This window comes from Chanos chanos, chromosome 4, assembly GCF_902362185.1.
Source record: "Chanos chanos chromosome 4, fChaCha1.1, whole genome shotgun sequence".
Classification (NCBI taxonomy): domain Eukaryota; kingdom Metazoa; phylum Chordata; class Actinopteri; order Gonorynchiformes; family Chanidae; genus Chanos; species Chanos chanos.
The window spans coordinates 6,219,234-6,242,697 of record NC_044498.1 but is presented as its reverse complement, the minus strand read 5'-3'; the positions used below and the strand labels follow the sequence as shown (position 1 = coordinate 6,242,697).

At 42.4% G+C, this 23,464-nt stretch overlaps 1 protein-coding gene across 1 annotated transcript in view; it reads left to right on the top strand.

The window, feature by feature from the left end:
* The first annotated feature begins 1,191 nt into the window (after positions 1 to 1,191).
* Positions 1,192 to 23,464, top strand: part of atf6 (activating transcription factor 6) — a 38,607-nt gene continuing 16,334 nt past the window's right edge. The window contains exons 1-12 of the mRNA XM_030771211.1: positions 1,192 to 1,386; positions 2,665 to 2,726; positions 3,021 to 3,093; positions 3,365 to 3,462; positions 5,524 to 5,653; positions 5,949 to 6,149; positions 8,871 to 9,052; positions 17,617 to 17,802; positions 18,129 to 18,220; positions 18,905 to 19,045; positions 21,103 to 21,216; positions 21,790 to 21,889. Of these exons, the coding sequence (XP_030627071.1) occupies positions 1,281 to 1,386; positions 2,665 to 2,726; positions 3,021 to 3,093; positions 3,365 to 3,462; positions 5,524 to 5,653; positions 5,949 to 6,149; positions 8,871 to 9,052; positions 17,617 to 17,802; positions 18,129 to 18,220; positions 18,905 to 19,045; positions 21,103 to 21,216; positions 21,790 to 21,889 (1,485 nt within the window). The 5' untranslated portion in view covers positions 1,192 to 1,280. The remainder of the gene's footprint in view (positions 1,387 to 2,664; positions 2,727 to 3,020; positions 3,094 to 3,364; positions 3,463 to 5,523; positions 5,654 to 5,948; positions 6,150 to 8,870; positions 9,053 to 17,616; positions 17,803 to 18,128; positions 18,221 to 18,904; positions 19,046 to 21,102; positions 21,217 to 21,789; positions 21,890 to 23,464) is intronic.

Below are 23,464 nucleotides of genomic sequence, written 5' to 3'. Positions count from 1 at the left end.
AAGTAGCCAACGACTAAAAAAAAAATTACATTCACTATTCGGTGGGTTTTAAAACTTGAAACTTATACAGCTCAGTTTCAGTGCTTGGCTGCCTTAACAAAGCGGTAGTTGAAAGAATTTTGAATCTGGTCTGTCTTAAGTGTGCTCAAAATTTGTTGTTTTGCTGCCATCGTGCGGTCAGAAATTAGAGGGCATTTGTGTGCATTACGGAGCGGTGCCCAACCGCGTGATAGAGCATTTTAGCGAATTACCCAGTGCCATTAGAAGTGGACTCACCTTCAGCGACGGGATGTGGATGAGCCGTTTAATTCTCATTTAGATCTCCTTGTTACGTATCCTACTTTCATACTGCTTAGAACAAAACACACTTAGTTTCAATCTTAAGGGGAATCTAAAAATATAATAGATAAATGAGAAGTCCCACAGGGTACATAAAGCGGACCTATGAAGTAGAAAGTGAAACGTATCTGTAGGCTTGTTTGGTCGATAAACGGAAATACGAAAAAAAAAAAAAAAAAAAAAAATCAGATTGAAGCAAATAATAAAACCAGAATGACAAGAGAAAGGAGACGTTTAATGCTAAATAAACATTACGGGCCAAACACTGATCTATAAGGCAATATTTTAAAGTAACCCCCTTTTGTTGCCAGACAAATATCATATTCACCCCAGAACATGTTTGACAAGGAAACATTATTTCTTCTTTTTTTTTCGTATCAGATTTCTCTCTCTATAATTTCACGCTTTGAAATATTGCCAAGGCAGTCTGCTATAGGCCTACTTTGTGCTTTGGTACTTAAGGCAATAGGTTTCTTTTTGTGCTTATATTTATATCCGAGCATATACTCCTTTAGTTTTCATACAAAGTCTCTTTCCTTTGCTGAATTTGGCCCTAAAGGTCCATGCATCTGTATTTTGTTTTTGTTTTTTATTATTTTTATAGCTGCACGCGGAAATTGGTGCTCTGTTGCCGGTAAAACCATTTTTAAATTAATCTTTTAAAAGTGTAAGCATATTGTGCCTATTTTCTCTCAATCTTCTACAAAAACAAATCATTCACTGCAAGACAATATTCGCAGCTGTCATTTGGTCCTTTGTGGTACCCGTAGCTTTACGGCAAAACAAGACGTGTATGTAAGTTAGTGGTGCGCAGTTTCGTCAGATTCGGGAAATACTGTTTTGAGTCACCGAACGAGATGATACAGATGGTGCACCTTTGAGTCCGTTTTAAGCTGTTATTTCGTTGCATACACAGTCGTCACTAATGTATTCAAGGAAGAATGTCGTCAGATTTAATGTTAAACCTCGAGAATCACTCGATCCAACAAAATATAATGATGAATAACGATACAGGAAATATTTCCATCGACCAGGATGGTGAATGGGGTAAGAGTAATACAAGGCTGTTATAAAACGCACCGCGAAACTTTCTAGAATCATGTATCGGAGGTACTACGTTTTTGCTACAAAGGATGAAATAAATCAATATAGATGTTGTCGCTGATCTTAATACTTAATTATGAAATTGAGTAACATGTGTATCCTCGTTTGTAACACCAGATCATGTATTTATTAGTTTTATTGAATGATGACGCTTACTATGCTAGCTAGTTAGTTTGCGAGCGTAATCGCAGCACTGAGCACTGACAGAAATGTTTAGATGGCAGCGCGTGGTGTTTGGTGTAACCGCATTACCCTCTGCATTGCAAATACATAAATAATCTGTGTGGTATCAGAGTCTTTACTTTGTATGACAAGCCGACATTGGCTCGTTTCATCACCCACTACAAAACGCTATGGTCTGGTATCCCACATAGAAGTAGCGTCGCTGCGCCTGTAGTCGCCACTGTTTTTCAGAATCCCGTTTAAGTTTTGGAGAAACGTAAAGAATAATATCAATGTTTAGATTCCGTTATGTCAGTGTCTCAGTCTGAAACCATTAGATTTTACAATTAAAAGGTTTAACGTGTGTTTTACTTGACTTATTTTGTTATTTAAGTTTGTTGTAGTTGTGAATACGAGACTACATGCCGACGATTGCAGGCAGCGGCGGTAATAAGTTTTACAATATTTTGTAGTATCGATTATAGTTTAAAAAAAAAAAAAAAGGACCTAAATTGTTGAAGCGCTGTCATGGTTGTCATATTTGTCCTCATGATGTTATGACTAGAACGGTGTGATAAAGGTGATTGGTCAAAGTAAACCAGAGCACAGCCTATCGCGTTACGTAACCGTCAAATACTGTATGTTTATGTTTCCTGCTTTGCCGATTTTTGGAAAAGTTTACCTTTCCTCTTATAGAAACTAAGGGCACCACCCGTCACCAATGGAAAATGTTCTCTTTTATCGAACCACCTTGTGACGCCGTTTTATGCTTACGTTATGTGAAATAACAGATATAGCACTTTTCACACGAGTTATCTATTTAGACTACGCTTTTGACAGTAGTCATACCGGCAGCTGCATTGACTGATTAACTGACGGCTGTATTTCACTGTACATTTGAATTCATAGTCGTGGACAGGGATATTTAGGCTAATACTTCTAACTATAAACCAACAATGGAAAGGGGCTTGTATGGGGAAGGCTGTGAAAATCGGGAGCAGGTTTTAATGTCTTCATTAATCTCATAATTACCTCGGGTGTGTGTGTCCCATTGTGCAGACATCAGCCTGTTTGATGAGCTGGACGACCTGGGAGATGCAGATGCCCTGTTGGATGCTCTGGTGAGTGCTGTCTCAGTCAAAGAGAGAAATACTGTCTCACTCTAAACCCTCACAGGCCCAACCATTGTCTGAATGAACTCTTATGACAAATCACCAAATGCAATTAAGTGTAATTGTTATCTTAGTAATACTTCTTCAGATTCTTAGTTGTCATTAAAATGTGCATAGTAATGTAACAGTACAGTCATGGCCATGTTGTTAGAAAGAGCTTTATTCTCATAGGGTCTCCGTTAATGAACATATTCTTGGCACTGGATGTGGGGTTTTGACAGTACTTATCTCCTGCCTTTGTAGGCTAGCGATGGTCCTGATCTGGACTTTGACATGGACATCCCTGGTTGGGGAGACACCAGCAGCACCTGCACAGGTAGGCATATTTTTTTTCACGGAAATGAGCAGCGTTGTCCTGTGTGTGCTGTTTGTGCGTGCAGATCAGTACTCGTATCGCATAATCATATCAGTTTTCAGAGTCTCTTGAGGGCTGAGAGTTTGCATGCTAGCTGAAATATGTGTTCTTATCTCTCATTCAGACCCAAAGGGGATCTAGTTTCTAATTGTTCTCGGTAAGATGTGAGGTCTGTTTTTTTTTGGGTGCTAACATTGTTTTTGTTTTTTTTGTTTTTTTCCATATCCGCCAGACGGTGATGTAACACTGGACTCTCTCTCTCCAAGTCACACGCTCGGTTCAGTGTCCCCAGCGGCGTCAGCGGAAGCCCTCTCACCGTATTCCTTACATGTAAGCCCACGGCCTTCAGTCTCTATGTGTGTGTGTGTGTGTGTATGAATGTGTATGCATCCTTTTACACACGCGTCAATTCACGGCTGGTCTGAGCTTTTTTTCTGTTGGGACTCTTTGAGATCTTTCTCAGCTACGATATTTGTAGCCATCTGTCAGTTTGAAAATGTGCGTTTACTTCTGAATGAAGGCTAAGGATATGTGGATATGCAGGGGGGGTTTTTTTGGTGGTATTTTGGTAACAGTAAGGAAAATGTAAGAACGTCTCTGTGTTATTCTGTTTCCAGTGTGTTTTTTTATGGTGAGGTGAACACAGCTGTGTTTGAATAAGTGTGTGTTTGTGAAAGCGTACAAGCGTGAAAGAGCGACAGAGAGACTGCTGTGGTGTCAGATTGTGGCAGGGTTCCGTAAAAGTCTTCGTGCCCATCAGACGCCCAGATGGTCTGTGTGTGGGCATCGCTGTCAATGCCAGCTGCTCCGAACGTGTGACAGGGTGGACCAAATCTGTTTCTCTCTCCCCCTCTCTCTCTCTCTCTTACACACACATTCACATACGCACGCACACACACACATCCTCGCACCCTCGTGGTCTGGGTGTCTAATTAAGGCTCCGCTGTCCATTAACGAACATCTCAATAGCCCCTCAGCGCATCGTACTAATTAAGTGCTGTCCATTCGAGGTGTTCCCAGCCTCGTCTGGTAAGGAGTCGTTGACAAGGTGGAATTCATTAGCATAATTGAGCAGACAGTGTTTCTCTCAGCCTGTCACAGGAGGGCCGAAGGCTCCATCACCCTCCTCATCCTTCACCTCTGAGGGTTTTTTTTTTTTTTTTCCCCCTGCTCTCTCTTCAACACTACTGATCAAGTAACGGTACAAATCTGTGTAATGAGAGGAGGTCTTTGGGTTAAGAGCTGGAGTACCTTTGACTTTAGGAAAGGCTGTGGCCAGCGGCACGTGAACGCTGCAGCGGTTTTTAAAAGATTACATCTCCACGTCTCCGATGATTCCTTTTCATAAATGTCAAACTTAAAAGAGTTTTGAAATGCCAAGATTTAGACTTCAAAATTCTCCCCCGTTATCCTTCCTGAACGCTTATTGTTATCAATACAGGCGCTTGCAAACATGATGTGCAGAGAATGTGCAGTTTGTTTGCCCTCTACAAACGCAGTGTAACCTCACCCTGGAAAAGACAGTCGGAAAACATGCTTTTCTCTAATTTGATTAAAAGGGGTTAATAAAGCTTGTTGTGAGTAAATTCAGCTGTTGAGACATCAGGTGTTGTGTATGATTATGTTAATGGACGGTATTTTAAGATTATATTAAGTAGTTTTTTTTCCCTCCGTGTGTAAATTTTATATGTTAGTGGAGTGTAAGAATAACGTCTTATGCCCCTGACTAACACGGCCCCCTATAATCTGTCCCAGTCATTGTTTTTCACCTCCCTTATAATCTCTCATGTCACGGCTCTAACCGCTCCGTGACAGTTCTCAAATCCATTAAGTTACGTTTAGTTCATTAGAGTGACTTGGGCTGAGTAATTTTGCAGCTGATGTCATCCATGCATGAGATAGATTCACTTTCACTTCTGGATTTCAGTCTTAGTTTACAGTCAGAGTTCAACCAAACAGGTCAGGTTGCCGTGTGTCACATACTGTCAGTCACTCAGCCTCTTCATCTCCACCCTTCTAAAACTTATTTACATTCCTAAGGAGGTTTCTCTTTCAGAATCAAATATGTCTTTTGCTTTTTGTATTTGTTCTGGTAAATATGTAACGTGGTATAAAATCCTATATAATATACTGTCATGGACATATGACCTATTGACATCACTAGGATTCATCAAGGAGCTGCATATGTTTAATGTTAATTCCAAGCCAGCACTACGACGCTTCGTTTAAAGCTGTCATCCTCGTTGGTTAGAGATATGTTTAGGTGTCTAACGTCAGAGTTCGCTGAAATTGCTGTTTGTTCTGTAGATGACCCAGGAAGAAACAGCTGTGTGCTTTCTGTCTTGTTATAGTATTGTGTATATCATACGTGCTCTCTGCTGCCCCCTGCAGGATGAGGCCCTGTCACCGCTGTCTCCCCAGTCCCAGCCTTCACCTCTCTCCGTCTGCTCCGACTCCAGCGGTTTCTCCGAACTGCCCCCCGAGAGGAAAGCCCCCAAAAGGACCAGTCAGGCAGCCAGAGGTGAGAACCATCATCCTATTACGTGGCTTAGCCGGTCACGGCCGACGACCAATCGTTCGCTCCCTCAGTAATCGCGCGACAACTGTCAGAATTCTTCTACGAAAAAGTCCTCGTCAATTCTTGACAATGCCCTTTTAGGGTGCTGTGTTACAATGACCTGCCGTTTTTTTTTCCACGTTATTCAAGGTCATAGTCAGAGATGTCGCTGTTTTTATCTTACATATATCTGTAAAAAAAACCAAAAAACAACCTGTTGTTTACTGTCATCTGACCTCAGTTTGTTTTACTTTCACAGCTAAACCTGCTCAGCCGGTGAAAAGACCAATCCAGCCAACTCCCAAGGTGTCCATTCAGCCTAAGCCGGTCATAACTGCTGTACCTATCCCACACGCGGCCGCTCCTCTGCAGGCTAAGACCATCATTATCCAGCCCTTACAGACTGTTCTGCCTGTGGTTAAACCCCCACCTGTCACCATCCAACCAGCGCTCCCTACTGGTGAGACCCTGCACTCACACGCCCCACCACATCAGAAGAGCATTTAATTCAAAACCAGGGAACACTGTTTCCCTTTGAAACAATAACGCGTCGCTGCTGTGTGACACATATTATAGAACCAGACCGATAGAATAGAATACCGGTACAGAATGTTTGGGGGCTGACTCGTAGGAGTCTAACAGTTATTTGTGTTTCTGTACGTTGCTCCAGTTCAGGATCAAAATTCAACATGTTTTCAGTGGAACGGGCAAAGAAAAGCCACGCGTGTGGAGTGAAGTCATCTGTTGGAATAAGATCTGTGGAGTAAAGCTTGTTGCACGTGTTGCTTTAACGTGTTAAGCGAATCTGAGCCTTTTTTCAAGGCGCCGTAGGGATCTGCCCTATACAAGATTCCATATGAAAATCATTTAACAACCCATATGTGCTTTTATACATTAAATGAACTCGTGCCCAGTGGAAAAGTTTGTTTCCTGCCGATGAATCAGGAGGATGGCTCCTAATGTTTTTTTTGTTTGTTTGGTGTAATAAGAAAAGTCTTCTGTGGAAGAAGATCTCATTCATTCTTAATATATTAATACTAACATAAAACTGCGGCGAAATATCACGCAAACTTTCTTTCATCCTCTGCACCGTTATTAAACCTAAATATCTGAAAACAGTTTGTAGTTGACTTGGACCTTTATAACTGATGGTTACTCTGATGGTTACTTTAATCTTGTATTTCTAGATTATTTGAGATGTTTTGAGGTTGTCTATAATATAGTTAGAATGTGCATGTTCTGCTGAGGAGACCATTTCAAAACCAATTGTCATACATAAGTAGACCAGAAGATGGCGCCAAAAGTCAGCCTTTTTCCCCCTCTTCAAACAGACATTGCTTCTAATGAAAACGAATAGGAAAAATCAATAGTGCAGCTTGCTTTTCTTTTGTTAAAAGTGATACCCTCCAACATATTATCCATCAGTCTTTAATTAAATTATACTCTTTCTTATGTCACGGCCTCCATGCTGATCAGAGGGGACTGTGCCAGAAATTATACGGCCCTTTTTGTGAGGATCTCTGTACCACGGTCTTATGAAATGTGTTGGAGCCCAACACACACCCCCCCTCAGTTTTGATAATTGTCTTGTTATTTCTGACCTCAGCCTGGCATTGTTTAGTAAATGTCAACTCTAGTTTGTTTGCCTTCTGTGTGGATTAGATTTTATGTAACATCTTGTACTTGTTTGTTGCAACTAGGTGCTTTTTTTTTTTCTTTTCTTTTTATTCCTTTGTTTAACATGAACTTAATTTCCAGTTGAAAGAGATAGTGGGAGAGACACGGTGTTTTTTTTTTTTTTTTTTCTTTCTTTCTTTTTTTTTTTTTGGTCTGGTAGAGTAACACTGACAGGTCTGCTTCTTGTCCACTCTTGTGCACGGAGATGTTTCATTTTGTTCCTGTCAGGCGTGGGTGACTTGTATTTTCCTCATTTCCACCAGCTGAGTAATTTCCAGCACAAACACTTATCTCATTCACCTGACTACACTGGTGTGGACCATCAAACTCAGCCACATCGTTACGTAATGACTTTGTAATGGTCCGTGTAAGTGCTATTTAAGATGAAGCGATAAAACAGGAGGAGAAAAAAAAACAATACGCTTTTGTTCCGATTCGCATTCAGATAATAGTAAATATGAGGCCCACTGTGTCTAATTAATAGCCGGCGTTCTGTTTTCTTCTCAGCCTGTGTGTTATTAAACAGGGCATTGTTTGTGCCTTGCTGTTGGGAGATTATGTTTTGTGTTAGTCGTCATGTGGGTAGAGTTTCAGTTAAAGAATACCGGCTGTTTCTGAGGAGTCGATGGATGAGTATTTGTGTGAATGGAAAAAAAAAAAAAAAAAAAATTGAATATTATCGTCGGGACCGGCCTCCTGACCCGTCAGAACCTTGTACACCGCGCAATCCAAACAGTACAGACAGCTTGTGTGCCTGTGTAAGTGAAAAATGGATCCAGGGACGTTGGTATGTCAGTGACAGGATGCCACAGAAGGCTAAGTGGTGACTGTGCTTACGTGTGAAGATACCTGAAAGGGGAAAAAAACGTCTGCTCTGTATATGAAATGGTGCCTGGTACCACCGCCAGCCAAGGCCATTGACACGTTTTGACTGTGGCATAGTTTTATCTATTCTTGTTCCTCTTATAAACAGTGGGATTACCCTGAGTGCTCAGACGTGAATAGAGGTCAGAGAACAAGGTCGGTGAGAGAACCGCAGCTCAAACTCTCCCAGCAAACTCTCTTTTTTTCTTTTTTTTTTTTTTTCCCCTTCCCTGTCTCTGTATCCACAAATATCTTCCTTCAAGCTCCACCACCGTAGACCTCTAGTTCATCTACACGATAGCACCAACCACTCAAATCCTCAGAGTGGAGTGAAGGAGCAAGACATTGCCTACATCTTCAGAGGTTTTTACTCGGGTCAAATATCGGGGAAAATATGCTTTTAGTAGGTTCATCCTAGAACCTGTTTACACAGAATCTGTGTTCTGTTGACCGTGTCACAGGACTTAATACAGCCTTGAGACTGACCCATAGTTAATAAGCGCGTAGCTCCGTTTCAGATAGGATTCCAGACTGCCTCATTCCGGTTCTTTTGGTGTGTGTGTGTGTGTGTTTCCGTCTAAGCGTGTGTATTTCTCTTCTAGATTTCAGTCTAAACGTGTGTATTTCTCTTTCTTCTCAGTTCGTCCCATGTTGCTGACCCAGCCAGCCCAGGTGGTCCAGCTACAGACATCTCCTGCCCTCCCTGCCGGTGTGGTTACCGTTCCAGGGCTGACCCAGGACAGACATGTCCCTGTTTCCGCCCCTGTGGCTCCAACACCTGTGGTCTCGGTGACTCTCCAGAACGCTACCTCTGACGAGGATGTAAGTATTTAACCCTTTAGACTCTGGAAATCTTCTCGCGCTCCCCTTCTTGCAGGGCGACGATTTTTAAAAGTATGTTTATGTTATGTTCTAATCTCTTAGTTTCCAAGACCTGTCTAATTTAGTACTTTTCACAGGCGTAAAACGAATGGGGTAGCTACTTCTGAATTTGATTTGGTGTCTTTCAGCAGCTGACATGATCCTCCCATGACTTCATGTTAAAAATCTGGGAAATTCATCTAACCATGATTTATTCTCCCATTGGGCAAATTGGAACTGTAAAAAAAAAAAAAAAAAAAACGAAAAAAAAAAAACCCGTGACCTGTGACTGCGTGGCCTGAGGAGTCCTGTTTTACGGGGCTCAGGTGTGAAGCAGCGGAGCGCACGAGCCCTCCAGTCGTTCCTCTTAAACCCTCTCTTTTCAGTGTCAAATGACCAGTAAATCTCAGAGAATCCAGGCTGGTCTCGCATCAGCTAACCGAGAATGTGCTTTTACAAACACTTGATTCGAAACCCTCCATCTTAAAGTTGGCAAAAGACAAAAACATGTGACACAAACAGTTGTAGAATAGCAGCATGTATTCAGGTTATTTAACCAAATCCGTCAAATCTAAGGTAACCTGGATGTAGTACGTACGTGTCATTCCTAAATGCAGTATTGTGTTAAGCAAGACATATACACAGGTATATGAATTAAGATTGAAGGAAAACATTCATGCCATCATGATACTTTTGGAGAGTGAGCTAGGTTGTTTACGGGATGTCTCTGTCTCTACTTTAACATCCTTAACTGGTCTGTTTAGACACTTGTAACCTTTTAAGTTTCGTGTATGGATTCACAGATGGTCTTTATTCGGACTCCTGACATGTGTACGCGTGTACTATCGATCCCTTCTGGACCGTTCTCGACTGGGTCGCGGGCCATTGTTGTCATCTGGATTGTATTCTGTGTGGTTCTGTGTGTATGTTTTCTGTTTGGTGTTTGGGTCTGTAGTATGTGATACCATGTGGTGGAAAATAAGAGTGATTTTTGGTTCAGATGGTCCTGTCTGCGTTTGATCAAGCTCACATGATTCAAACCCCAGCAAGCCTAATGAGACTTCCCAGCAGTTTCATCACTGCATCACACATGTGTCTCAGGGTGAGAGAGAGAGAGATGGGTGAGAGAGAGAGAGATGGGTGAGAGAGAGAGAGTGAGTGAGAGAGCTAGAGAGAGTGAGTGAGTGAGTGAGTGAGTGAGCGAGAGAGTGAGCGAGAGAGTGAGCGAGAGAGTGAGCGAGAGAGTGAGCGAGAGAGTGAGTGAGAGAGAGAGAGAGAATGTTTCCACGTTAATCCTCTGTGCCCATCAGATGGTCAACAAATTAAAGGCATCTGCTTTCCCGTATGTGCTGTGTGGGAGTATGGGCTGTGTGTGTCTGAGTGAGTGAGCGTATTGAATTGTCCATATTTCTAGGCAAGCAACTTAATATTTCATTCACAGACCTTTTACGTTGTACATTGTGTTTTTCAAAAATTCCTCGTCTTTGCGATGACTGTTAATGTCAGACCAAACGTTTTCCTTCAGTAAGAAACTGCCACATAACCAGACATTGTTCTAAGTTCCAAACACACACGAACAATACTCAGCCCTGTTTGTACATATTTGTATGTTTTTACTGATGTCAACTTTTGATATCATATCATGAAATTGACAAGTAGTCCACCCCATTTTTTTAACTGTAGTCAGATGTAGTCCACAAGTTCACTATGGTGTAGTTATACATAGTCTAAATACATAGTCTTTTTCCGCTGAATTGAAATACAACAGTTTGAGTTAATGAAACAGTTGCGTTTACCGTTTCCAAATTCCTAACAAAAATCATTGAAAAGATAACACAAAAAGAGAAAATCTGTGTGAACTGTGATTTAGGTCAGGAACATCGGAAGGAGGGGTATATGCTATAAGTACCCACATAGCAGAAGAAGAGGTTTGTTGAGCAAAAATGGGTTCACCTGCAGAGCACCTGTGGTAAACGCACACAGAAAAGCAGTTCAGATTACTGGTGGTCAGCAGTAATCTATTTAACTGCTGTTGCATGATTAGCCTCGCCAACTTTATAGCATTTCTCTCCCTCTCCCTCTCTCTCCCTCTCTCTCTCTCTCTCTTTCTCTCTCTTTCTCTCTCTCTCTCTCTGTCTTCCTCGCTCGCCTAGTTTTTGGGAAAGAAAACTGCTTGTTTTCTCAAGTCCACTTTTCAAAATTAGCCCTGAGAGAAGACTCTTCAGTTTGACATTTATTTAAGGGCTGTTTTTTTTTTTTTGTACGGTTAAGGTTATTGCAAAATACAGGGTTACTCATTCAGACAAGTAATTTATATTTACATTTTGGCAAATGTCATCCAATAAGAATACTTGTGGAATTTATTTATTATTTATTTTTTGCTTTGTTGGGTAATCCAAACTTGTTTACTGATTGGCAACATTCCCGCACAACAGTCGGTGATCTAAAGTCGACGTAAACTCCCTGTTCTCAGGAAAACTGAAGAAGCTTTTCTCTAAACAAGTAAATGTCTTCCACGTTTCAGGAAAATGTCTTTGCTAACCATGCTACGGCAGTAATTGTTTGTGTTAAAGTGGTGAATGATTTAAGTTTAAATGCTGAAAAATATCTTGTAAGACCTGCTCATTTTTTCATACTCTAAATGAGAAGGCTCTTTTTTTTCCATTATTATTTATTCATTTATTTTATTTTATTTTTACATTGCTTGAAAAATTGGTGGGCTTGCCTTCTCTTATATGTGGTTTCAGACTTAGGTGTGGGGGCAAAATTTTTCTTGTTTTTGTTGTAGTTGTTATTATTGGCGACTACACTTCCAAGTTGGTAAACGTCACACATGGTGTCCCGCAAGGCGCAATCACTGGAGCTTTGTTCTTTTTGTCCAGGCTCTCTTTTGGCAAATGTATGAGAATTCATGATACTCAGTGTTAGAACTATACTGCTGATGTTGATTTCTATAACTCTGTATTAGCTGATGGCCAATAGGCCAAGCCCAGAATGTTGGACGTTTGAACCAATCAGATCACAAGTGCTTGGTCATGTGATCAGAGATGACTAAAAATGTTGAATTGCAGAGTTTAGTAAATAAGTTGTATTTTTCCAGCTTTTGCACAGCACCGGTGTTTAAAAAACACTGGCACATTTTATGTAATCAGACAGAAATTCAGAGCTCAGTGGAGGTACTACACTATCCACAATATTTTCATTAAGAAATTAAGTTTTATGTAGGTATAATTAAGTTTTATTTAACGGAATACATTTTTAAAATATTACTAATTGAGACTGTTCCAATTTGTGACACAAAGTGAAAAATGGAATTTCTATCTTTGTAAGCACCTTAAAACAACTTATTTCAATATGCCGTTCAAAGTACAAAAGTATAGCTTCATAGTTCTGTGGTAGATGTATTGACTGCCCACAATGCTAAATGCTAACAAGAAGAGCAGAAATATCACTGAGGCAAACAGCGCTCTTTGGCACATGTATCTAACGGTTGCTTTTCTGTGTCTGGTTTGGAACTGGAAATGCGATTGAGTTAAGCGTTCACGTAGCGCAGTATTTTCAGACGAGCACGCCTGCAGCGAGTGGCCGAGGGATGACAAGGCAAACACAAATGCAACTTGGCAGGAGGAACGATGTGACATTTCTGAAATGTGGCATCCTTCCGGGACTTTCCGCCAGGAGAGAGGAAAGACAGCTGTGGCAACGGTTGTCATCACCTAATCTGTCTATTCGTGTGTGTGTGTGTGTGTGTGTGCAACTGCATCTGTCACTGTCTTCTTTCTTTCTGTTTCTTTTCTTTTCTCTTTTTAATTGTAAAAGCAATAGACATTTTAGACACAGATCTGATTTCAGGGCCACTCAGACAATGTATCATTTAGCTTCTGTGGTGGCTGGCCAAAAAATTAAACTGAGAGAAGAAAGCAAAACAAGTTCGCACATTTATAGCAACAGTAATTGTCTTGGTGCTAGCCAGTGGTTTCCCTGTAAAAGCCTGAGATGGCTTATGAGACCTCCTTTTTTTTTTCCTTCTTGAAACGAGATTTTATAATTCTCTGTTAATATGAAACTGTCCTTGGGGAGGAGTTGTCCGTGCCCTAAATTGTGGGAAAAGTGTGAACGTTTGCAATAAATCGCGCAGCGCTACGCACAGTAAAATCAGCGCAGACCGGCCGAGCGCTTCCAGAATTTTCCGTACAGTTTTCTGTTGTGTCAGAAACCTGATGACAGATCTGTGTCTCTTTCATGTCACTCTCCTTTGGTTTCCCAGAACAGTTCCAAAGAGAGAGTTTACAACCACACTCTCAACCTCTCTTCTTTTTCTCTCTCTCCCTCTATCCTCCTCTCTATTTTGGGCTTTTTTTTTTTTTTTTTTTTGCATCCTCCTTCTCTTTTAATTTTGCTGTTCTACGTGGCACAGACGCACAAGCAAGCGGCCGTCAAAGCCACCTCCTCACCTCAGCAGTACCACAATAATAAAAGAACAGCGGAGAGGGGGAGGACAAAAACTTCAACGTTGCACGGCCGTCAGCTTCAGGGTAATCTCACCGTGAGACACGGACACCTCGATGCTGCTCATTCGGTGTTCGCCAGACAGCAAGGAAAGCAACTTAGTAACCGGAAGGTTATTGGTTCAAAGCCCGATCACAGCAGCTCACTGCTGATTGGTCCCTGGGTGAAGCCCTCTGCCCCAAGGCTGCTCAGGAGGTATTGTAACCTCCGACATGGAACGTAATAATCATTTTAAATTGGGCTAGAAAGAAGCATGTCAGCTAAATGAATGATTGGGAATGGAACCTATTCTCATTTACACTGAAATGTCAAATTAACCACATCCACTGGCCAACCACCCACCTTGTTCAAATCAAAGGTTTGGCCCCGAAATCCTCCCTCTGCCTGTCCGCGGAGTTTCAGTTCCATGCCGAGTCCTTCCAGCCACGTTTAGACTTATTAAATTATTAAAGGACGTAAATTCTTTCATATGGTGTGAAATTCAGCCCGATTTTCAGCTTAAGTGCATTACTGTTTATTGGACTAACTATTGCTGTTTGAAAGAACTGTTGTTTCTGGAGTCAATAACTTGTGAACAATGGAACAGTTTCTGAAATCTGCATGACTTCAGCCCCTCCCTGTTGTTCTCTCCTGCTGTCTGAACACCATAGCCGCAAGCTTGTTTTAGAAATTGTTTGTATTTGTGATTAGTTTTGAACACAAGAGGTAAGATTTTACTGTCGTTTCGGGGTTTGATCTTAAGCTGTCTAGGGTTTTTTTGGGGGGGTAGTTGTTTTTTTTTTAGGCTATGAGAAAGTCAACATAACCAGTATTGTTATTTAGCTATGATTCACGGTCGTGTAGAGAATTCGAACTGGACTGTGTTTTGTTTGTTGTAATTTCGTTTTTTTTTTTTTTTTTATCATTTCCTTATGCGTGACATTTGAACATAAAAAAAAAAAACCCACAAGCTCAGGAGTGTGACCCAAATGAGCCTTAGATAGAGTCGGTTGAGCTTGACATGGATGTGATGGAGTTTAAAAAAGAAAAGAAAAGAAGAGAGAGGGGGAGAGGGTACACACAATGTGTAATGCCAAAAGAGATTTGGCAAAATGTGCAAACTCAAATCAGCCAAAATAAACAAATGCTCCCCAAATATTTACGGATCTGTAATCTGAGTCAGTGCGTTTGATAATAAATAATTTAAAAAGGAAACATCTTAGCCCATTCACATGGAACATCATTACAAAGCAAAAGTTATTTAGCTTTGTGGCTTTTCAGGTCTGTGTTGAATTTGTTCCTTGAAGTTCATCTGAGAAATACAGATTTTCACATATTTATGAGTTTTTAAGAGAAATTGAATCCATCAATCAAAAGTTTCCACCCTTTAGATTTTGAAATGCTGAACAGTTGGTTTGATTTTGTGGCTTTCTGTGTCCGTACGGGATTTTCAGCTGTTTTCAAAGCAGGATTTGCTTTAGATATTGTCCTGTTTAGAAACTGAGGCCAAGACCCTGTCCTCAAATTCCAGACAAAGCTCAATCCTTTCGATCTGAAATGCTAAAAGACATAATTAATCAAGGAAACACCGCAGAGACCTCAAAATAAGGGTTTTAGGAAGCCTTAAAATCTCTGCCAATTTTTTTTTTTTGGTACATTTTCCAATTCTGGTGCCACGGTTGTGCAGTGAAGTAATCAAAACTGTTCCAATCCATAGAAACCAACTCATACTAATTTTTCAGTCTTTCTCTCACATCCACACCTATTCTGATAAGAGCAGAATGCTTGCCTGTGATTGTGTGTGTGTGTGTGTGTGTGTGTGTGAGAGAGAGAGAGAGAGAGAGAGAGAGAAAGAATGTATATAGAAGACATAGCCCAGCTGTGGTTTAACTATGGCTTCTCGTGGTTTGGCCTCGGAGTAAGGTTTTTGGTTGGAGGGGATTTAACGGAATGTGGAAGCTTGTAAAAAAACGGCTTAGTGGAGGCAGGTGTCCTCAGAAAAGACGGTCAGAGAGTGTTTTTGTGAGTGTGTGCATGCCTGTGAGAATGAACTGCGGAGGGTCGTATGAAGAACTGCACGCAGCGGCGATGTGATTGACAGAATCTCCGTAACGTTGTCAAACGGCCGCCCTAGTTATCTACGCTCCTCCGGAAAATTCCCTGTGAAGATTCTGGCCTCGAACAAAACCGCTGGCCTGAATGGAGGACATTTACACAACGTCGTGGGTTTTTTTTGTTGTTGTTGTTGTTGTTGTTTTTTTTAAAAGGAGCCGTATCGCTGATATTTGGCTCTTGAAACGTGTTCATTGGTCTGCGGAGGAGACGAATGTTGTCTGCAACACCTCTCGCAAATGCGAAGAATGTGGTGTTTTTGAGACAATTGCTCATTGTAACAGTGAACTAGCTCTTCGAAAGCTCTTTGAAAACTGGCCAAGTTGACTTTGATGGCTCTGTTGTTGGTACCGCGGTAACTGACCCCGGCCCATATGAGGGGTGTTGGCCCTTCATTCCCCAGGAAGCCTCCATTCCCGAACCCTCTGCCCATTCCATTACCGTGGAAACGGCGTGGCCCTTCCACACTCCTGGTAACCAAACATGTTCTGTGTTCCCAGGCCTTCACCATGGCATAGCTCCCAGACTAGGACAGCGGTTTCTCAGGAGACCCAGTGCAAACAGACTAGGTTTGAGATCCAAACAGTTTAATTACCATGGCTGTTAGACCCCTGGTCTACAACTGGGCCGACTGCTAGACTGACCCCTAACATTCCCCCGCCTCTCTTTATAGCCACTCTGTTTTTTTCCCTGGCTCTCTTGTGCTTTGTCAGTTTATCTGCATTCTCTCTCTCTCTCTCTCTCTCTCTCTCTCTCTCTCTCTCTCTCTCTCTCTCTCTCTCCCTCTCTCTCCCTCTCTCTCTCTCCTTTCCATCTCGCTCCTGTATTCTCTCCATCTACGTCTCTCCATTTTCTTTATTCCCTCTCTCTTTCTCTCTCTCTCTCTCTTTCTCTCTCTCTCTCTCTCTCTCTTTCTCCACTAGCGTCACTTCTCGCTAAACGTAGCGCGATGGGAAGGCTGTTGACCTCTGTGTCGTGTTCAGGAAGGGTGGTGGCTCTTTTGCTTTCTCTGCTCTGTTCTGTTTGTGTGAGTTCAATTAAAAAAGGTTTAAGAAAGCTAAGGAGCATTTTATCCTTTCTCAAAACACCCTCTCTCTGAAGGCCCAGACAGGACGGCGAAGAGTAGATCTGTGTGCCTTGCTCTTGGGCAGGTTTCCAACTTGAATTTCGGTGTGAAAAACAGCGTGGTTGTTTTTTTTTTTTAATTTATTTTGCCATTGCCAAACCCTCAGATTTAGTCTCTTGCAAAAAATGAAGATAAAATCTGTGGTTTTGACCTCTGTGTATCTTTGTCCTTTGGGTGTGGGCGTGTTGATGAGCTGGACAAATGCTGTGACAGATCCTTGGGGGAACATTAAACTCCTGCTGTGTTTCTGGGGGGATTTTTAAAAATGGGACACAAAGCAGCTGTTTGTTGTTCTTATATAATGACTGACCGAATGCCAAACAGACAAAATTCTCAAGACTCCCTGTAGGACGCTGGCATCGTCTCTGTCCCCTTTTTCCATCTATGGCGTCGCTAAAACGCGTCCGGACAACTTCTCTCTCTCATGATCTCAGATAGAGAGACTGGATGCAGGTGGCAAACTAAGAAAGGCATACACACAACATTTACGCTCTATTTAGCCATTTTAACTGCCCAAATGTTCTTATCAAATGCTAGTTAGCGCCCCAAGGGAAAAAAAACACATTACCGCGCTTATTAGGCTCTGACTTCATCTATATGTGATGTATTTTGTTTGCTTTGATATCAGACAAGTAGAGCATGTAGTTACACTTGTAGTGATTGTGTGATTTAACTTGCTCACAAAACATACCAGGTGTGATCAGTGAAGCATGCTAGTAAGTCATCTCTCAACCTCTTGCTCTTTTCCTCTCTCTCTCTCTCTCTCTCTCTCTCTCTCTCTTTCTCCCTCTTTCTTTAGCCGAACATGTCCCGCAGACAACAGCGGATGATAAAGAACAGAGAGTCAGCGTCTCTCTCGAGGAAAAAGAAGAAGGAGTACTTGCTGACGTTGGAGGCCCGTCTGAAGGTGGCGCTGTCTGAAAACGAGAAGCTTAAGAACGAGAACGGCACACTGAAGAGACAGCTGGAGGGTCTGATGAATGAGGTCAGAGGTCGCCGTCACCCCTGATTAGGTCACATTTGGTCACTCTTATTGGTGTCATAGGCCAAGGCAGATTTAAGTCCCAAGGTCACCCAAAGGTCAATCTAAGAAGACTCAGACCTGTCATTGTCATCTTAAACAAAAAGTGTTTTTTTTGTTTGTTTGTTTGTTTGTTTTCCCCTAAACAAACAACTACAAGGTACATATAGGTTTACTTTTGATGCTACATATGGAATATATTCTATGAATATGAAAGCTGTAACCATGTGAACTGTAACCGTGTGAATTGTAACCTTGTGAACCGTGTGTTTGTTTTGTGATTGGTCTAGAATACTGTACTGAAAGCAACAGCTCCAAAGAGACGGGCCGTTTGCCTTATGGTCGTCATGGTCTTTCTGGTCTTCAACTTCAGCTCGATGAGGTAAACACATGATGACATCTTACACAAATGGTTCAGCTGGATTTAGGGCCATACAGACAAGACCTTGGGTTGGAATGTGTGTGTGTGTCTATGTATATGTGTGTGTGTGTGTGATTGAGTGTGCAGGTCAACGGCCGGCCTTGGCGGAAGGGTGTGGGTTTGTTTAACCAAGTCAATGTGGACAAGTTTGTGAAAATATCTGCTGAGTACGCCTAACTGTGTTCCTGTATGTGTCTGCGTGTATGTGCTTGTGTGTGTGTGTGTGTGTGTGTGTGTGTGTGTGTGTGTATGTGTGTCTGTGAGAGTGTCTGTGAGAGTGTTTGTGCGTGTGCATCTGCCGACCATCGTTGTCTAGTTGGCTAATTAAAATCCTTCCTGTCACGGTCCCCCCTATGTTATGCGGTAGACATTCTCACTGTGGTGTGTTAGCGTTGGGAGCGATCTCTGAAACTCTACACACGCTTCCTGCCTCCTCTCAGATGTGGCCAAGGCAGAAATATGTGGAACCGCAGCAGTCGTCTTAAAATGATTACCGAAAGGAATGTTCCTCTGTGATTTCTTTTTTTTTCTCAATCCCAATCAACGGTCCAACGCCTGAGAACACAGAGAGCCCTTGATGCCTATTGTGTGCGTTTTGACTTCTCCTTTCTCTCTAACTCTCCCTCTTTTGCCTCTCTCATGCAGTCTGTTTGATGTAGACTCAGGCTCTAAGATGGGAGTCAGATCCATGCCCAGTGGGAGACATCTCCTTGGTTTTTCCTCAGAGTCAGACAGTGGAATGGAGACAGAAACGCCTGAGACCACACCCCCTACGACGGTAGATAGGTAACGTAATCCCCATCCACACATACACGCACCATTTTCCATTTATATACACACACACACACGCGCGCGCGCTCAGTCATATAGAACCTGGAAACACCTGCAATACCCACCTGTCAAAACCCTCCATTCATAATTAAGCCACACACAGAACACAGCTGCAGGTGCTGAAGGAGTGTGTCCATATACCCCACAGCAGAGAACAAGAGCCCTTTCTTTACTGGTCACAAAGTACCCGCCCCCGCCCCCGCCCCCCCCCCCAGCTAAGGTTTATTGTTTTACTGATGTGTCTGAAGGTTTCAGGGACAGAAAGGTAAGAACAGCCTCACATGGAGCCTGGTGGCTATTTCCTCAAAAACACGCATGTTTGGTTCACATCAAAAAGCCCACATGAAAAGTTATAATTTTTTTCTTTTTTTTTTTTGAAAGTTGATCTCATGTGTGTCTGTGTTTTGTCAAATAGATCAGTCAGCTAAAGCCTGGCTTAATATCAGCCCATTTTGCTCTAAATGTACCATTACGGCATACCATTAACCCAGTTTGGTCAGGAAGAGAGAGGCCTTAGTGGTGTTAAAGGGGATGGCTGGAGTAGGGAGTGGAATTTGGGACAGAACCAGGTGGGTGGTTATGCAACTGAATCCATTTTCTTCTCCTGTTCCTTCCCTTTGAAATTACTGCTGGGCCCTCCTTGTTCTCTGCCCCATGTTCTGTCGCACGGAAACCGATTTCCAGACTAGAGCGAAAACCCAAGTGCCGCGTTCCCCACAAGTCAAGTCAAACTCAAACGCGGCAATTAGGTGTCTGGAAGTTGTCATGGTGACAGAGATTTTCTCAGGTTGGGGCCTGTATTTAGACTGTCTTGGAACGTAAGACCAGGGCAGACTGACTTATGTAATTCATGTTTGAAAAGTAACGGTAGACATTTTGAAATTGAATTCAGATGTCTTAATTTGTCTTTCTTTGTTTCTTTTTTTGTTTTTTTTTACCAAAGTTAATATGCACCTGCATAATTTCCACATTAGAGAATGTTGCAAGAAATTGCTTATCGTTGTCAGCGCGATCTTTTTTTTGTCAACTTGAACTTTCACAAATAAATATCTCCACGGTTTCCCAAGACATGGTCCCCATATTGAAGAGTGTCTCGTCTCTGTTCCATCTGTTTCCAATACGCCAGCGCCGCGCTGACATCAAAACGTTTTCTTTCGGAGGTGTTGATAATATATCTTAAATGTTTAGTCTGCTGTTCTCTTTTGTTTTCCTCAGCGCTTTCACGCTCTAAAACATTACATTAGCAAGACTTCACTGTGTCAGTAAGACGATAGCCCAGAAACCCCCCCCCCAGTCGCACAACCCAAGCAAGACTAGCAGCAACTCTTGACGCATCATTTCAGAAGCCAGACGTTTCCCTCTGAAGCTGACACAGTTTTGAAAATAAAGAAATAAATAATTAGATAAATAAAGACCCAATCATAAATCGCTTGGCTAGAGAAGCTACCTACTCAAACACATAGTCAGCTCTTTTTTTCACTTGTCATCTAAATCATGTTCGTTGAGATGCGATTGCTCGCTGCCTGCGCTGAGACTCTGTTTGGTTTCTAACACCTCAAGGACTCAAGGTTCTATCACAGAAGATGTCATTTTGGCTCTTTATCAGCTCTATGGAAACTGCGGTTTCTGCTTTTTTTGCCACATGTTTGGCATTTAGACGTGACCTGCTGCCATCTTGGCTCTTGTGTGGTATACCTCCTGGCGTCAAGCCAGCCGTGATGATTAAAACAAGAGGCTTGTGAAATTCCTGACGTTGTTTCGAAGTTACAGACAAGCCCATAAATAACTTTCTCTTCTTTTTTTTTTTTTTTTTTTTATTTTTCTTCTCCCGGCCCCCACCATCCACATCTTGTCCTTTCTCTCTGTTTCTTTCTTTTTTTGTGTGTGTGTGTGTGCGTGTGTGTGTGTGTGCGCGCGCTTTTTGCTTTCATCTTGCCTCCTGTACCTTTTGGCTTCTTTTTCCAACCCCTCCTTCTGTCCCTTTCTCTGTCATTCTCCGCTCCCTGCCCTAGATCGAGAGATTCTGTGTCAGAGGAGAAAGCTCTGATGGTTGTGAAGAAGGATCCTCTCCTGTTTGGGGCTCTTCCCCGATGCCAGCCACCTGTCAACAGGACCAAATGCATCAGGTCTGTACTGAGCATGCTCCAACAGCCACCCTCCTCAGCTCTACGGCTGACAGAGGCGGTATCTTGCCTCTTATATTATCATAATTACGCCTATGGATTTTAAAGCTGGCGACCATATGCTGTCATCTTCTGATAAATACATCTTTTGATCGCAGCGGAAATTCTTTCGTAGCGAAACATAAACTTTTATTAGCTTTGCCTGAAAGATTCCAGAGGTGATGTAAGGTGGTTGAGAGATTCCGACATAAGACCATCAGAGAGAGACTTTAGATGCCGTGCGGTAGAGCCCGTTCTCTTTTGAATTTTATCAGACGCTTAAGTCATCTAAACTTCTGACGGACCGCAAATGAGACTTTGAACTCGCTGCCATATATTTTCAGGGATGCTCATGAACAATAGAGTGTAATTTGGTAGGCACCTGGAAAATTCTGTTTAAAAAAAAAAAAACAAAATCGCTCTTAAAACCGCAGACGCAGAATTATCAGTGAGCGTTCTGTGCCGTGCTGAGTGGGGCGAGGGTTCCTTTTCTGACTGGTTTTGATGGTGTAACTGTAACTCTGTTAAATCCACCAGGCTGGCCCATGAGCTGAGAGGCTGGGTCCATCGTCACGAAGTGGAGAGGACCAAGAGCAGACGCATGACCAACACCCAGCACAAGAGCAAAACCATCCCGGTATGTGTCTGAGAGCAGCAGATCTTTACCGCACATCTGGGAGTTTACAGCTGTAGTACCATGCAGGGTGTTAGTTTTCTGTTAATAGTTTTCTGTTGTAGTACTATGCAGGGTGTTAGTTTTCTGTTAATAGTTTTACTTTACAGTACCATCCAGTGTTAGATTTTTGTAATAGGACCATGCAGGGCATTAGCTCTCTGTTATAGTACCATGCAGGGCATTAGTTCTCTGTCATAGGACCATGCAGGGCATTAGTTCTCTGTTATAGTACCATGCGGGGCATTAGTTCTCTGTTATAGGACCATGCAGGGCATTAGTTTTCTGTCATAGGACCATGCAGGGTGTTAGTTCTCTGTTATAGTACCATGCGGGGCATTAGTTCTCTGTTATAGGACCATGCAGGGCATTAGTTTTCTGTCATAGGACCATGCAGGGTGTTAGTCCTCTGTTATAATACCATGCGGGGCATTAGTTCTCTGTTATAGGACCATGCAGGGCATTAGTTTTCTGTCATAGGACCATGCAGGGTGTTAGTTCTCTGTTATAGTACCATGCGGGGCATTAGTTCTCTGTTATAGGACCATGCAGGGCATTAGTTTTCTGTCATAGGACCATGCAGGGTGTTAGTTCTCTGTTACAGTACCATGTGGGGCATTAGTTCTCTGTTATAGGACCATGCAGGGTGTTAGTTCTCTGTTACAGTACCATGTGGGGCATTAGTTCTCTGTTATAGGAGCATGCAGGGTGTTAGTTCTCTGTTACAGTACCATGTGGGGCATTAGTTCTCTGCTATAGGACCATGCAGGGCGTTTGTTTAGCTGTAGGGTCAGTAGGTGCAGTCTCAGCGTTTCAGTGTTTTACTGGAACTCTGATCGTTGTTCGGCTCTGGTGCATTAGTGCACTGTTTTTAGACTCTACGGTGTGCATATTTCCGATGACATGGATAATAGCTCCCATGGCTTAAACAGTGTTTATTTTCTTAAAATAGATCTCACTTTCAGTTTATATCGGACATTATAAATCCCCTGCTCTCTCGCTCTCTCTCTCTCTCGCCTTCTCTCTCTCTCTCTCTCTCTCTCTCTCTCTCTTTCTCCCCCTCCCCCTCCCTCTCCCTCTCACTTGCTCTCACTCGCTATCTCTTGCTCTCTCTCTCTTGCTCTCTCTCTCTTGCTCTCCCTCTCTCTCTTCCTCCCTCACTCTCATCTTCTCTCGAGTTCTCAACAATACACTCTAGAAAGCTTGGGAAAGTAAACAGCTCTCTGAGTCCACCATTATCTGCCTCTCTCTTTCTCAATCCTTTCACCTTGACTTCTCACTTATCCTTCCTCTTTCACTCTCTCTCTCTCTCTCTCTCTCTCTCTCTCTTTTTCTCTCTGCCTCTTTCCTCTCCCCATCCTTCTCTCACACTCTCTTCTCTGCTTAGGCTCTCTCTTTCCTCTTCTCTGTTAGTCACTTTTCTGACCATAGTTTGACACATTTTTTCCCCTCCTCCGTTGTAAAGTCGAGTTGCTTGTTGCTTTGTGAAAGTGACACAGTCGGTCCAGACTGTAAATCTGGATTAAAAGATGTTCTCAC